This window comes from Scomber scombrus, chromosome 2, assembly GCF_963691925.1.
Source record: "Scomber scombrus chromosome 2, fScoSco1.1, whole genome shotgun sequence".
Taxonomy (NCBI): domain Eukaryota; kingdom Metazoa; phylum Chordata; class Actinopteri; order Scombriformes; family Scombridae; genus Scomber; species Scomber scombrus.
In genome coordinates, this window is record NC_084971.1 from 8,922,611 (window position 1) to 8,937,566 (window position 14,956).

General features: G+C 41.6%; 1 protein-coding gene across 3 annotated transcripts in view; it reads right to left on the minus strand.

The window, feature by feature from the left end:
* myh11a (myosin, heavy chain 11a, smooth muscle) overlaps positions 1-14,956 on the minus strand; it is a 29,728-nt gene that overhangs the window by 4,989 nt on the left and 9,783 nt on the right. For 2 of the 3 annotated variants that reach the window (XM_062441253.1, XM_062441269.1), the window contains exons 4-34: positions 14,643-14,670; positions 11,452-11,551; positions 11,297-11,323; positions 9,051-9,143; positions 8,850-8,913; positions 8,434-8,532; positions 8,059-8,202; positions 7,775-7,870; positions 7,517-7,635; positions 7,140-7,292; positions 6,842-7,015; positions 6,537-6,710; positions 6,263-6,377; positions 5,738-5,931; positions 5,158-5,279; positions 4,959-5,028; positions 4,716-4,876; positions 4,375-4,483; positions 4,053-4,184; positions 3,649-3,855; positions 3,385-3,522; positions 3,165-3,288; positions 2,863-3,034; positions 2,476-2,688; positions 2,114-2,258; positions 1,811-2,017; positions 1,605-1,709; positions 1,342-1,494; positions 846-1,094; positions 407-619; positions 89-301 (exon numbers count right to left, since the gene is read on the minus strand). In XM_062441253.1, coding sequence (XP_062297237.1) covers positions 89-301; positions 407-619; positions 846-1,094; positions 1,342-1,494; positions 1,605-1,709; positions 1,811-2,017; positions 2,114-2,258; positions 2,476-2,688; positions 2,863-3,034; positions 3,165-3,288; positions 3,385-3,522; positions 3,649-3,855; positions 4,053-4,184; positions 4,375-4,483; positions 4,716-4,876; positions 4,959-5,028; positions 5,158-5,279; positions 5,738-5,931; positions 6,263-6,377; positions 6,537-6,710; positions 6,842-7,015; positions 7,140-7,292; positions 7,517-7,635; positions 7,775-7,870; positions 8,059-8,202; positions 8,434-8,532; positions 8,850-8,913; positions 9,051-9,143; positions 11,297-11,323; positions 11,452-11,551; positions 14,643-14,670 — 4,313 coding nt within the window. The remainder of the gene's footprint in view (positions 1-88; positions 302-406; positions 620-845; positions 1,095-1,341; positions 1,495-1,604; positions 1,710-1,810; positions 2,018-2,113; positions 2,259-2,475; positions 2,689-2,862; positions 3,035-3,164; positions 3,289-3,384; positions 3,523-3,648; positions 3,856-4,052; positions 4,185-4,374; positions 4,484-4,715; positions 4,877-4,958; positions 5,029-5,157; positions 5,280-5,737; positions 5,932-6,262; positions 6,378-6,536; positions 6,711-6,841; positions 7,016-7,139; positions 7,293-7,516; positions 7,636-7,774; positions 7,871-8,058; positions 8,203-8,433; positions 8,533-8,849; positions 8,914-9,050; positions 9,144-11,296; positions 11,324-11,451; positions 11,552-14,642; positions 14,671-14,956) is intronic. The other variant, XM_062441261.1, reaches the window with a different exon arrangement.

The following is a 14,956-nucleotide window of genomic DNA, read 5'->3' on the forward strand; positions in this document are numbered from 1 at the left end:
ACTGAGGCAGCTGGTGCAACAGCCTGAGATGGATGATCGGATCGTTTTCTTCTGGTTAGAGAATATAAACGTTTTCATATCTTTTTACCTGCTTGACAAGCTGTCTCTTCTTCTCCTCTCCCATTTCATCGCGTCCCTGGAGGTCCCTATCAAACTGGGCCTTCAGAGCCTGCATGTTGACCTCCAGGCGCAGTTTAGCATCCTCAGCCGCCTGAAGCTCGTCCTCCAGCTCCTCCAGCTGGGTCTTCATCTCTTCCACCTGGGCCTCCAGGCCACGCTTGGACTTCTCCAGCTCGTGGACCTGCCATCAATACATTGTCAAATTAGCAACCACATTTTGGCCTAAAATGGAAAAAGAGAACGCTTAACAATTGATTAATTGTGACACATTCAGTGGCATTCTTACACTTTTTCCCACGTCATCCTTGGAGCTGACCAGGTCCTCCATCTCCGCCTTAAGGGACTTGTGGGCTCTCTCCAGCTCCTCTCTGGAATCCTGGGCCTCCTCCAGAGCCCTCGCCAGGGACAGAGCCTTAGTCTCCTTCTCTCTGGCCTCGGCTTCGGCACGGTCTCTCTCATCTGCATATTTACTGGAAATACTCTTCTCCTCAGCCAGCATCTGAAGGCCAAACAGATCAAAGAATCACAGATAAATGGTTTGTGATTGTCTTAAACAAACATGTTGGGGTGAAGTGCTAAAGTAATGTAAGCAGCATTGCAGTCGATTTTTTTTTTGGGTAGCAATAATTTAAGTTATTTATAGTTTTTCATGTCTAATTGTTGATACCACTTTATAAAATTGTGAATACAGTGAGTTAATAGTCTGCAGTGAAAAAAAAGCTGACCTGGTCAAACTTCTTTTGCTTCTTCTCCAGGTTTGACACGTTTTGCCTCTGGTTGTCCAGATCCATCAGCGTGTCCTCCAGCTCCTGCTGCAGACGGTTTTTGGTCTTCTCCAGTTTGTCATATGCTGAGGCCTTCTCATCAAACTGGGTGTTGGCTGACTCCAAGTCTCTCTGCAGACGTTTCTTACCTTCCTCCAGGAGCTCGACGTTTGCTGTCATTTCGTCCATCTTTTTCTTGGAATCTGACAGCTGTAGATGGATAAAGATTATTTTAAGATGCTGACTATTAAAAAAACAAACATACCACAAACTAAAATATTTTGGGGATGCCTCTTTTCAGTTGTTTATGTCTCAAAGTCTAGAATATTTTTTTTAAAGATCTCCCACTTGCTTATGACCTACAGTAAGACTAATTTTACTAACTTTTCTTCATATCTTCTTTATCATTCGACCTCCAACTTCAATTAACATGTGAATTAGAGACCCTAAGGCTGACCTGGATGTTGAGGGTGGATACGTGTCTCTCCACGTTCCTCTTGGCCTCCATCTCCTCTTCAAGCTGCTCCTGTAAGCTGTTCTTGTCGTCCTCTGCTTGCCGAAGTTTGGTAGAGAACTGCAGCTTCTGACGTGTCTCCTCAGCCAATAGCTCCTGTAGAAGCACATCAGGTCAAAGGTCAGAATATTTAATTGGAAACAGGAAAGGTTGGCACAGGAAAGGTTACATGTTGACTGCATTGTTTGTAGCTAAAGTCCAGTTACCTGTGAGTCTTGTAGTTGGGCGCCGAGGCTGCTGACGTCTTTGCTCAGTTTGATGTTCTTACCCTCTGCTTCATTCAGTATGTTTGTCACACTCTCCAGTTCAACCTGTAAGATGATAAAGATGGTGTTTTTGAGAAATGAATACATAACATAAAATATCTCACTTTTTGCTTGCTGTGTACAATATCGATGGAAATGTAATTTACCGTGATCTTGGAGCAACGTTCTCCCAGTTCAGCCTTCTGCTTCTCGCTGTCAGTGAAGCGCGACTGCAGATCTACCACCTGACCCTCCAACTTCTTCCTTTTGTGCTCCCCATCTTGTTTGGCTTGGACCAGTGAGCGCACCTCAATGGTTAATTCAGACGTCTCCTTTTCCAGAGCCTGTTTGGCCTTCTCCAGGTTTGACTTCACCTGAGGAAAGACAATAAGAGATCAATGAGTTTGTTGACTCAAATAAACAAACCGAATAAGTATTTTGTAGCTCTGTATCAAAAAATTATGCCTTACTCGCTTGGACTGCTCCAGCTGCTCTGTGATCTCCTCCACAGCCTGGGTGTGTTTCTGTCTCATCTCCTGTACCTGGGCCTCATGGGTTCTGTTCTCGTCTTCAATGGCTCTCTTCAGCAGGTTTACCTCTTGCTCACGTTTGGCTCTGCAGAACAGATGGATGGATTACCCAGATGTTGAGTGGACAACATGAAATGTCTCCCCTATGGTTGGTTAGTTGCAACTTTTAGCATCTATTTAATCTGCTCAAACATTCTTTGTGTGTTATTCTGAAAAGCAACACCCACTAAATTCTTGTTGAGATGAGTTAAAATGTGTAAGATTCTTTGTATATTTGTATATTTAAGTGTTGAAAATCCAACCTTAGTTCTTGCTGGGTGGCAGTGGTGTCCAAGGTGTCCTCAAGCTCAGACTTAAGGGCCTCCAGCTCCTCCCCGAGGTCCCGTTTGATCTTCTCAGCCTTGTTCCTGGCCACCCGCTCGGAGTCGAGGTCCTCTTGCAGGTCGGAAATGTGTCCCTCCAGCTCTCTGATCTTTTTCAGAGCGTTGTTCTTCTGAGCTGTCTCATCTTCTAACCTGAAAGATAGAAGGAAATGTTGAAAATACTGATAAGCATGTTACATATATTGATGTAGTTGTATATGGGAGGTGTGGCTTTTTGTGGATTCAAGATCAATAAATGTTATGTATTTAAGATAAATAAAAATACTGTAAATAACGAATAAAAACCAGAGTAGGAACCAGACTTACCTGGCCAGGGCATTCTGTAACTCCTCCTCCTTCTTCGCGAGTTGTGCTTTGAGTTCAGCAATCTGGGCTTGCAGGTCAGCTATCTGCTCTTGTAGGTCATTTGACTCTGCCTCCAGCTTACGCTTAACCTTGTCTAGCTCCTGTCGACCCTTTTCTTCCTTCTTCAAGCGGACTGTAAAGACAGCAGCCAGTTAGCATAATTTAAACCTTTTTTCAAACTGGATACAATATTGCCCTTTATATATTTTGGTATAGGAAATCAAAATGGTCATGGGACATGAAAATGCATAAAAGATGATTACCCTCCAGTTCAGAGATCATGGATTCGTGTTTATTTTTGAGCTTGGTAAGGTTCTTCGACTTCTCTTCTTCCTCAGCCAAGTTGGTACTGAAGTCTGCAATCCTCTCCTCCATCAGCTTCCTCTCCTACAAAAAACATCAAATTAGGTCATTTTTTCTTCTCTCTTGGTAAGTTATTCACCTATAAAGCCTCTCTGATCAACACTGTTTATCGTCACTTACCTTCAGCAGCTTGTTGTTCTGGTCCTCCATCACTATGACGTCATCCTCAAGCTTTTTGATCTTCCCCTCGCAAGTAACCTTCTCAAGCTGCAGCTTCTGACGGGCATCTTCCTCCTCTTCTAAATGCTCTTCCAATTCCTACATGAAAAACTGTACCCTCAGTTTTTGCCATTTCTACATTACATTGTCAGATTGCTGATAAATCTTAAACAAAATAAAAGAAACTATAAACACAACAATAGACAATTAAACTGATATCTAGACCTGCATCTGTTGTTGCATCTTCTTTTTCTCAATTTGCAATGACTGAGAACGTTCTTCCTCTTCATCCAGTCTGGCCTCCATCTCATGGAGGATCTCCTCCAGCTCCTGTTTCTTAGCCCCCAGACGGACCCTCATCTCCTCAGCCTCAGCATACAGCTCTGTCTCTGCCTGAAGCTGCTCCTGCAGTGCGTTCCTCTCCTCCAAAACCTATAGACGACAGGAAAAGATTGGATTTAACTTCATCATCAGCAGATCTCTTGTAGACCGCTAATACTATAACTACTGACTTGGATTTAACACACCCAACTCAAATAGACACGCCAAAACAGTCTCTGATGGCAGTTGTGACATCAAGTGAAAGTAAAAGAATGTTTAAGAACGTGTTTGTGTCATCAACACTTTACCGATGTGTGTTTCAAGGTGATCTCCTTCAGCTCAGATTCAAACTTTACGGCAACGTCTTTGCATTTCTGCAATTCTTCGTCCTTCAGACCCATCTCCTCCTCCTGACGGGTCACTTGCAGTAGAGGCTTGACCTGTTGGTCAGAAGGGTAGCCAACATCAAAGTTTTAAAATAGGATAAAGGCAAATGTAATGTTTGTAATTTCTAAAATGGTTCCTAAATAAATAATTTATTCTAAGACTATACTAAACATACAACCAGAGCCTAAAACACAAGGTTGCATTGTGATATTGTTGCATTAATAAGCAGACTGATTAGTTGACCTTTGTGAAGAGCCTCCACCACTGCCAGTTCCTAAGTTTGAGGTAGGCAGCACAGTTCCTCTGGATCACTTTCATGGCTGTGAGTTGCTGTTGCCTCTTGGCAAATGCCCTTTAAAATACAATGAAACCAATATATCATGTATAAGATAATACAAAAGGGTACAATATCTCAATAAACAGCAACTAAGAAAAATGTACAAAAGGTTTCTAAAAGCCTCCTTACACAATTACATCATAAAGCGTCATAATACTGTCTGTAAGAAGAGATATTTAAATTTGTGAGAGCAAACTATAAAACGTATTAGAGGGTGAAGTATGTGTGAGATCTTGTATGTTCATACTTTCTGGCCAGGAAGCCTCTAGCCTGGGCCTGGAAAGCAATGATGATCACAGTGATCTTCAGGTCTCTTTCCTCTTCCAGCTGCGCCAAAACTCCTGTGCGGAAAAAGATCTTACTCTGTCCAATCCTGTACAGGTTTGGGTCCAAGTCCACATGCTTGATCTGCACAGACAGGAGATTGGTTAAAAAATTGGTTGTTGACAGCCACAAAAAAAGCGGTGTCATGTCATCTTTAACTGTTTACCATTAGGCAGCAGGCTTGTTTGCCATCCATGAAACCTTTGGGAATAGCACCTGCAGCCAGGATCTCATAACTGTGAGGAGACAGAGATGTCACGCTTAATATGGCCTGAGAGGTCTACAGAAATACTATATTATATTATATAAACCGAATACTGAATACACTGAATACATGTCAGTGAGTCCCATCTGATCCAACTCACCGCTGGCGGAACTCCTGGAAGACGATTCTGTTGGGGAATCCTTGTCTGCAGATTCGGATCCCCTCCAACACACCGTTACACCTCAGCTGCTCCAGGACCAAGTTGGCATCCAACTTCCCTGCCTGAGGAGAACAACATTTTATTACGGTATTTGAGGGGATTTTTATGCATTAACTAGAGGCAGCTTACAGGAAATGACGGGAATGACATGCAACAAAGGCCTGGGGTTGGATTTAAATCAGTGATGTTGCGGCTCATTGTGCCTTAAAAATTTCAGTTTTATTACAAAAAGTTTTATGAAACAAATACAAAACAGGAAAGGTTATAAATACTAATATAGACCACAGCATTTCCTCTTCAAACATCATTTGAACACTTTTTTCTGCACTGCTTGTCCTAGTCAGGGTCACAGGGAGAACGATAGGTTGGGTACAACCTCATCAGGTCACCTGTCTACCACAGGGGCTAACAGGTTTAGACAGGCACATAAAGGCACTGCCCTCCAAAAGCAATGTCACTACTAACATAAGTTATTTTTTCACTTAAGATTGTTGCCACGAGAGACTTTGCTTTTCTTTACCCTCTTCTCGTGGTTGGGGATGATGCATCTGACAAAGTTGGGCTGGGTATTGTGCAGTGTGGTCATGAGTTTGGCGAGAGACTCCTTGTAGAGCTGTCCCACCGTACGGAACATTCCCTTCTTGGTCTTTGAGGCGCTCGGCATCGAGCTGTCTGTCATCTTGGCTATTGTGTCAAGGCCCACCACTCTGTCCGCTGAAACACACAACGCATCAGCACATTAATGAACAAAATACTGTGTTTAGTCATCTTGAAAAGTCTATGTGTGTTTGAGCTAAAGCAATCTTTAAAATGAGATGTACAAACTTTTAAAACCATAGCTTACCATTTATGAAAACAAGTCTTACTATCACAGCAGTGACATAGCATTGTATGTTAAGATGTAGTCTCATGTACCAGTGAGATAACACATGAGACTACATGAGCAAAGAGGGAAATATATTAAGAACTGTTGTAATCTATGCTAACCGATGATTCTTTTACATACAAATTCAACCCAGTGTTGTTAAACTATGTAAGAGCTCACCATCTTTCCAGAGGTCTTGCACAAATGTGCTGGAGGAGGCCATGAGCAGCGATGTGACGTTGTCATTTAGAGGGTCCATGTTCTTTGTCAACCAGGCTGTGGCGTTGTAGTCCACCTACAAGCAAAACAATTTTGATTTATTTGAGCACCCCTGTAACATGAATTTTGAGCCATCAGCAAAGCAGTGTTATTTTTAACCCCCTAGTACGAGAGGCTTTATATCTTAAACAGCATATATCATAGCATGCTTTTAAGATATCATGCACTTCCTCACCTTTCCAGCATAGTGAAGGATAGAAAACTCTGTCTTGTCTTTGAGCTGTTTCGGTTTGGCAAATTTCAAATGGTTCCCTTGTGTGTTCACAAGTTTCTCCACAAAGGAGATATCTGTGGCTTTTGGGAACCAACATTCTTCATCCAGCAGGGCCAGGATGCCTGGGGGGTTGTTCTGCAGAGAATATGCAATTATTACTGTACATTCATTACTATGTGATAAATCCAAAATACATCACACTATATCACAAAACACAGTAACTGTAATGAACCTATTGGGCTAAACCTATATAAATGGCCACTTACAGGCCTCTCAATGAGCTCGATGCAGGGCTGCAAGTCAAGTCCGAAGTCAATGAAATTCCACTCGATGCCCTCCCTCTGGTACTCCTCCTGCTCCAGGATGAACATGGTGTGGTTGAAGAGCTGCTGCAGCTTCTCATTGGTGTAGTTGATGCAAAGCTGCTCAAAGGAATTGTCCTGCAATGACCAAAAGACAGAGCTGAGGACACATATCATGCATGAAAGTTGTCAGCTCACCTTTTAGTATTTGACATTGAACGAGAGGTGTGCCATTACTCATGGGAGAGCAACATGTCCATACCTCAAAAATCTCAAAGCCAGCAATGTCAAGGATTCCCAGGAAGGAGGCTCCCTGGCGCTTGGTCTTGTCCAGGGCCTTGTTAACTCGGGACAGAATCCAGCGGAACAAGCGCTCAAACACAGCCTTAGCCAGGGCTTCAGTAGCAAAGTCAGCCTAATTAACACACACACACACACACACACACACACACACACACACACACACACACACACACACACACACACACACACACACACACACACACACACAGAAAACATCTCATGAGAAACCACAGTGAGGAAGTTGAAATAAACTTGGATGATCGTTTTAAGTGTTTGTAAAATTCAGTATATGTGTTCTATTTCTTATAGTTTCACACAGTGCACTTCTTGCAGTACCTGCTCTTTGGTCTGAGCCTTCTGCACCAGCTCTCTGCCCACTTTAATTCGAGGGGTGAGCATGGCACGGGTAAAGTCTGTCACATTGATGCCCTGCAGGTGACACACCTTCTGGGCCGCTAGAGGGAGAAGATGAGATACATGTATGTGTGCACACTAAACACTAACTATTATGTACTTTCTTTTTTTTTTTTTTTTTTAATGTATATCTGTTTTGTTTCACCACAGACCAGTGAACATAGTGTAGTAATGTCTTACCGGTGTTGTCTGGCATAGTCGCCTGCTCCTGGTTCCTCTCTTTCTTGAACTCAATGTTTCCCAGCTGCATGACTGTGGAGCACACCTTCAGGATGTCTGAAACACATGAGTGTGATAGTTAGTTCCTTAGTGAAACAACAGTGGTAAAACTTGGGATAAACTTGTGGGTTAAAAAATATGGACTAATATGCATTGGTGACTATCTTTGCATGCAGTCGAATCTCACTTCATGCAGTCCATCCTATTCAAACCAAGCCAAGATTAAATCAGAGTATCACTAATACCAGTTCTTTCCTCTTCGGTGAAGCCCATGATGTTCATTGCCTCCATAGTCTCTTCATACATCTCATCGTCTTGCTGGCCGGGGAGCTGGACATGTCCCGCGACCAGGAAGCGGTAACTAGTGAAGGACTCTAGGAGAAGTTCCTCTGAAAAATAACACACATGGTTAAGTAGTTAAAGAAAATGATTTTCATGGCTCTGGCTGGTATTTTCTGTAAATACACAGAGCTTTGGATTCAAAATTATAGTTTACTTTCAAAATCCAACTGGATAAACAAAAACAAGATGTGATTCGATTTGAGATTTATGAGTATGATGTTTACCTGGTTATCATAATTATCATAAATGTTTTGTAAAGTATATTATATGTATCTTACCACGCAGCTTGTCTCTGGCACCAGCAATCATGTAGTAGAAAATGTGAAAGGCTCTTTCAACCTTTGCCTGTCTGATACAGCGAGACTTCTCCAGCAGGTCTGAGAGCATTCAGCTGTTAAAGAATATAAATATACTGTGCAGTGGATGGTTTAGTTTCTACTATGTGAGTATGATGAAAAGAAAACATAGAGTTTAATAATCTACTAAATCAACAAAAAGTTATGTTTCGAAAGATCACTCAAGCTAGAAAAAAGAGTAAAAAAGCAGCTGCAATGACACACAACCACCCGAGGGGCAGTTGAAACTTCTCACAGAAAAGTAGAAACAGTAATTGCATAGATCAAGGAAGCCCTTTTTCCAGGGTGAGCAAAAATGTTGACAAAATGTAAACATTTTACAATATAATTGAGGATACAAGTTTCAATATTGGCTCCAACAATGTAGCCGGTCACATCAAAGTTGATACGGATGAATTTACCCTGTGAGAGAAAAAAGGGCAGACGATGTTAAAACAGTTGTCTAATACTCTGAACAACAGTGCAGGAAACCTTGAAGAATTATCACAATTCAGAAGACAAAACATTACAACATTTCTCTCTACAAATAGCCAACTCACAAATCGAGAGGAGTTATCATTTTTGATGGTCTTGGCGTTTCCGAAGGCCTCCAGGATGGGATTGGCCTGCAGGAGCTGCTTCTCCAGCTCCCCCTAGTGATGACAGTGATATACAGAAACAACACTGTTATACACTGACTGGTCGTTTACCGAGGTGGAGTGCAGTAGGTAGTGATGGTGGGGATGTGATGGTTAATGGTGGGTATGGGTTGAGGGTAGGTTTACAAGAATATCATCATTGACGTGGGAAAATAAAAACTCTAATAACAAGATGAAGGACTTTATTGGCTGATCTATGATCTTATCAACTCCTCAGTAATCAGTGATTATTCTTAGTCTATAAATAGCTATAAGAGGAGAATATAACTGTTTAGTAATCTCCTTTGAGTTTCAGTATATTACGTAACACAGACCCAAGACCTCTTCAAAGATGTCTCCATCAGTTTTGAGTTGATCTGAGGCAAATTGCTAAAATGAGTGGAAGCTGATGTGGAAAAAGAGACCAGAGATGGAAGAGCGGGGTTATGCTGGTTCAAACAAGGTATCTGACTTATTTTAACAGCGTAAAACCTTTGATGAATCCTGTCAAAGTCTTTGTATTCAATGTGTTGGCAAACGAAAACTCATTCACAAACAGCCCTCTGGAAATGCGATTTGCTCCCAGCGTGACCGCAGAGTCTGCAGGTTCATGGGTGTAGCTGGGTGATGGTGGGTAAATGAGGCAGACACCCTGTCACTCTGCATCAAGCTAATCCACCTGATCAAAGAGGTCTGTGTCAGGCTAGCATCAGGGTCAGGTGCTGTGGACCTCCACCTTAAATACTCTCCTGCTTAAAAACACTCACCCTCAGCTACCCTGTAAATGAGCTAAAGCCACGAAGAGGAGGCTTGTGTTAATAGTTTGACTAAAAATGGCAAAGGTGAGATGAGATTAATAATGGAGATCAATGCCCAGAAGTTTGTAAAATGTCCACAGGTGTTTTTAAGTTGAAAAAACAGGCTGTTATTTGACACAAGTCCAATAAGAGTCATAAAAAGTCAAAGATCTTTCTGGAAATGTTTAAGGAAAAACAGAAAAGATACAGACCAGCTGTTGCAATGCAGATCAGAGTTGGCAAAGCAGAGAGGAGGAAGGTCCTGTTCATTTAAGTCACTGGAGGAAAGAAAAAACAAACAAAAGAAGAGAAATAGAGCACAGGAAAACAGCAAGAAGGGGAAAAGGGCAGCTGATGGGAAGGATTGTTCTTTAGGACACATTTTGAATAAAATACCAAGAAGTCAGATAAGAAACATGAGTCAAAAAGGAGAGGAAGAAAGTGAGAGCAGTGAAAAGAGGTTGACTCAAAGCTATTTCTGTTCAGGCAAGGTCCGTGGGAGCTCCAAGGTCCTACAGCGGACAGCATTTCCTCTGGGGAAAAGACCCCGAGGGTGACGCAGTGATGCTCTGACCCAGAAATTTAACCTTTTGATACCTACATGAACACCAAACTAACACCTCAAACCACCGACATCTAGTTAGGAGGGTCGCATTGTACTCAGGCTTGATCTGAAATACTGTTCAAAAAGAGTTTTTAATTAAGGTTCGGAGTGAGTAACTGAGCCCAGTGAGGGTTTTGATATGTCAAAACAGTCTCAGGAACTCCACATGGTGCAAACCAGTAGGTCCAATAAACGCTATAGGTCAAGACAGCCAAAACCCAACATCAGGGCTAATGGCAGGAAGGGAGGAGGGGGGGAGGGGAAGGGAGGCGGGGGAAAGTCGGTGTTTGATAGACAAGAACAGGAGATGGGCATGCTCACACTTGTGCTCTTTGATCTGTGAGGGACCCTTTCACTGCCGGGGAGGCTGTGCAACCTCATCTCCGCTGGCAGTGAAAGGGTGTTCATTGAAAATGGAGGACACATAACTCAAACTGATAACCAGCAAAACCAGACGTCCTTCACTACTCATTTTGCAGGTTTGAAAAGTGACTGCGAATCAGTTCTATGATTTTGATCATGCAGTCTAAATCAGTTGTCGATTGGATACAGATACAGAAATGACAAATGTTAGGGGAAACACCTTCTAATTCAAAGAAAGTAAGATTTAGGATCTCCACCCTTGGTGTAAGAAAAATAGTTACAAACAGAAAAAAATCTTTTGGTAACTCAGTGACACTATCTTCATGCACTTTTTTTAACCTAAGGAATGAACACACACAAACACCACACACAAAAACACACGTCCGGCATTCCCCTTTACTCACGTAGGCAAACTGTGTTCCTGCTTGTTGCTATTTGGAGGAAATGGCGATATAAAGGATTAAACTGGGCAGTCTCCTACATATGTTGAAGACTGAGGGAACTGACTAACAGATCCTTACTTTAAACACAGAAATGAGCTCTTCACATGGATACTTACAGCACTGCTATCCTTCTTGCCTTTGTGTGAGGAGGCCACAACAGCCAGATACTGAATGACCTTCTTGGTGTTCTCCGTCTTGCCAGCGCCAGACTCCCCGCTACAGAGGGAAAAGAGAGCAAAGGATTAAAAAAGGCAGGGAAGAGATAGTGAGAGAGAATAAGAAAGAAAAAGAAGATAAACAGCAGTGGCAGGTACACCGTTCACACTTCAGTAACCCAGTTTAATTGAATGTAAATCATGTGCAGCAGAGATAACTACCGCATCGCCTGACACAAAGCATAATGTTTTTGTTCAGCCTGTCCACTACACACTGATCGCTGTATGCACAGATATTTTTAACTATTACTTATCACTTTCATATTTCATACCAAATTATGGAGAACTTCATTTTAAAAGATAAAGCTGGCAATATTCTATATTACTCTATGTAAAGTCCTCAAACTAGTCCAAAACCTAAAGCGTGCATTGTCTTTTAAAGCAATTTATAGCATTTTGAACAACAGCAAGAACACATTGATTCTCTCCCAGAAAATATGAACCCTGATCTTCGACACTTATAAAGACAAAGTTGAACTACCCTAGAGCCATCAGCCAGCAGCCCAGCACACAGACACATCTTCAGGCATGGGTCCATAAAAGGCATGGGATGCTCTCTGTGTTAGGGCTTGGCAGCTCTGAGAGGAATCTAATTACTTTGTCCCCTTCAGTTCGGGTAAGGACATAAGACATCCAGACTCCCACTGTAGGGAGATGTTAGTAGTACAGAACAAATTCTGATGGGAGTTTTTCCTCCAGATGGTTTCTCAAACTGTCTCTTACTGCACATCCTGCTTACCATCCATATCCATACCAATGGTTTCAGTAACAATCAGAGGAAAACGATAGCTCGAAGGTTAGGATGTTTTGTTGTGATTTTGTTAATTTTTCTCCTGTGAAATACTGAGTATATTAGGCCTTTAAAGAGGGCAGTCATTACTCTCTAAGGGGCTGTTAACTCTGCTACGAGGAAAAATGCCTGAAAACAAGGAAGCTACATTTTGGGGATTCCCCCATTAATACTATTGATGCATCTGAGGTCCAGCAGGGCCAAAAAAGGCTGTGAATCTGGACTCTTTAGCAACATCCTGTCACTTCACAGCCACTAACTTCATTCCACAAGTCCAGTCTTTCACACACATGCAATGAATATCAGACAAAGGAAACTAGTGACCCTGCTGAGATGAAATGTCAACATCTCCAGTATGGATTTAGTTGGCTCCCAGCTATTTCCCATGGCAAATTCCTGCTACTGTGTGGAGGAATTTGAGAAATATAATCATTGATCTTATCCCAGAATCATTAACACATTCCAGTATCACATCTGTGTGATAAAAAAAAAATGCTACACGTTTAAACTATTTGGTGACATTGAGTTGAACTGAAAAACTCAGTGGTCTGTAATTTGTGCAGGTGTAGCCTTTTGTGTATACTTGACCACTTCGCATTTCTGATCTTGTGTCTAGTGTCTAATCCTAAAAATCAAGTTGAAACAGGAAACCCCAAAAATGACCCTTACCCAAATCCTATATGACTACATATTAATAAATACTTTTACTAAACATCACCCTATAAAGATACAATGCCTCTATGATGGATTGCTGTTAAAACAACACTGACAAAGAATATACAGTACAATTAAACACGTGTCTACACACACACACACACACACACACACACACACACACACACACACACACACACACACACACACACACACACACACACACACACACACACACAGAGAGGAGGAGGATGTCATACATGACATTCCATTAACTGCACCAGAAACATTTCTCCCATATATGGCTCCAGTAGGCTGCTGAGGTTGAGACCAGTTGTAGTTCAAACTGAGATCTTAAAGTGACGGCTTGGACATGACTGATGAGAGTTTGTATTTCAGCTCTGCTGTGTCATATCACATCCAGTTTATCTCTTTGAAACAGTTTTAATACTCTATCAAACAGTCAACTTTTTTTTAAACAGCTTGTACACCAGAATGTGAACCACTAACCTCCCCAGACACAGACAGGGATAAATACAACCAAAGTTTTCCAATGTTCCCTGATAAAGAAAGTGTGATAGTTGAGGAAATGGTCTGATGTGATCAAAGAATTTGCTGCATCCTGGCCTCAGTAAATGTTGTATAAAGAGCCTTGAGCACATCACTGAGGAATAAGATCCCTTCCTCTCATTTCCTTTACTGGGATTAGTGGATGCTGAGCAGAAAGGTGCTGCTGTTAACTCAAAGATAATAAATTAAATATTGTTAACCTGTACCAGGTGGATGATGCTTTTCAGACAAGGTTTTATTTTTTCCTCTCATATTTGGTGTATCTATAATTGTTTTAAGTAGTTATGATTACACATCAAATACACCATATTTAAATTGGATCATGATCTGAGCATATATTCAACAGTTCTACAAAACAAAAAGCCTGTTAAGACACCTAAACACAGAAAGAAAATGTAGTCAAATGATCAATTAACTTTGTTTTCTATCATTTAAAAGTCAAGTACAGTCCAAAGATCAGGCCAGTTTAACCCTGGATGTCCCATCCACCAGTCAAAGTCCTCAATAATTACTTTAAAACAAATAAGCAAACAAAATGGAACCCAAACATTTGGAGAGCTAATCTGGTTCTTCCATCAGGATGCGGGCCATACTTCCTGACCGAGGTTTCTGAGAGTAGCACGAGGCCACAGTCCTCTGGGAGTGCTGAGAATGCATTACAGCACATCCAGTTTGGCTCTAATTGAATATAACACAACTTCAAAGCAATACATTCTGACAAACTAAAACACTAAAGCATCCATCCAGCAACATCCTCAAGAAATGTCACTTTTATATCAAACTGTTATATTGTTGCTGGTATCGCTGATGGAGGCTGGGCGCTGAGAGAGCAGAGAGGTATCTAGTTTGTTTAACTCTGTTTATGCAAGCATTATGTAACTGTTCTTACATGCGCGCTCACACACACACACACACACACACACACACACACACACACACACACACACACACACACACACACACACACACACACACAAACACACATCCCTCCTTGTGGCATTTATGTGACGTTTAGGAAAAGAGTTAAGGAAAGATGAAAGAGGTGATTTTGAATGCAACAGATGAGATTTTCACTCACGTGCAGAGAATGGACTGGTCCTCACGATCTGTTGAGACAAAAGAAAGTTTACAGTGTTAGATGACTTGAACGCATTAAAACAATCTACACCATACAAGTGTCAAGATAGCTTATGAAGACATTAAAATGAGCTGGTAAAACAAAAACAAAACAAAAAAACCCTCAAGTACAAATATATGTTATTTACTTTTGTATTACAGGCATTTTTTCTTTTTTTTTCTCCTTATGTATACAGACATGCACAATTAGCTCAGTGCACTTCTGTACATGCTGCATTTACAACCACAAGCTTTTCTCCTGGAAAAAAGGTCAGT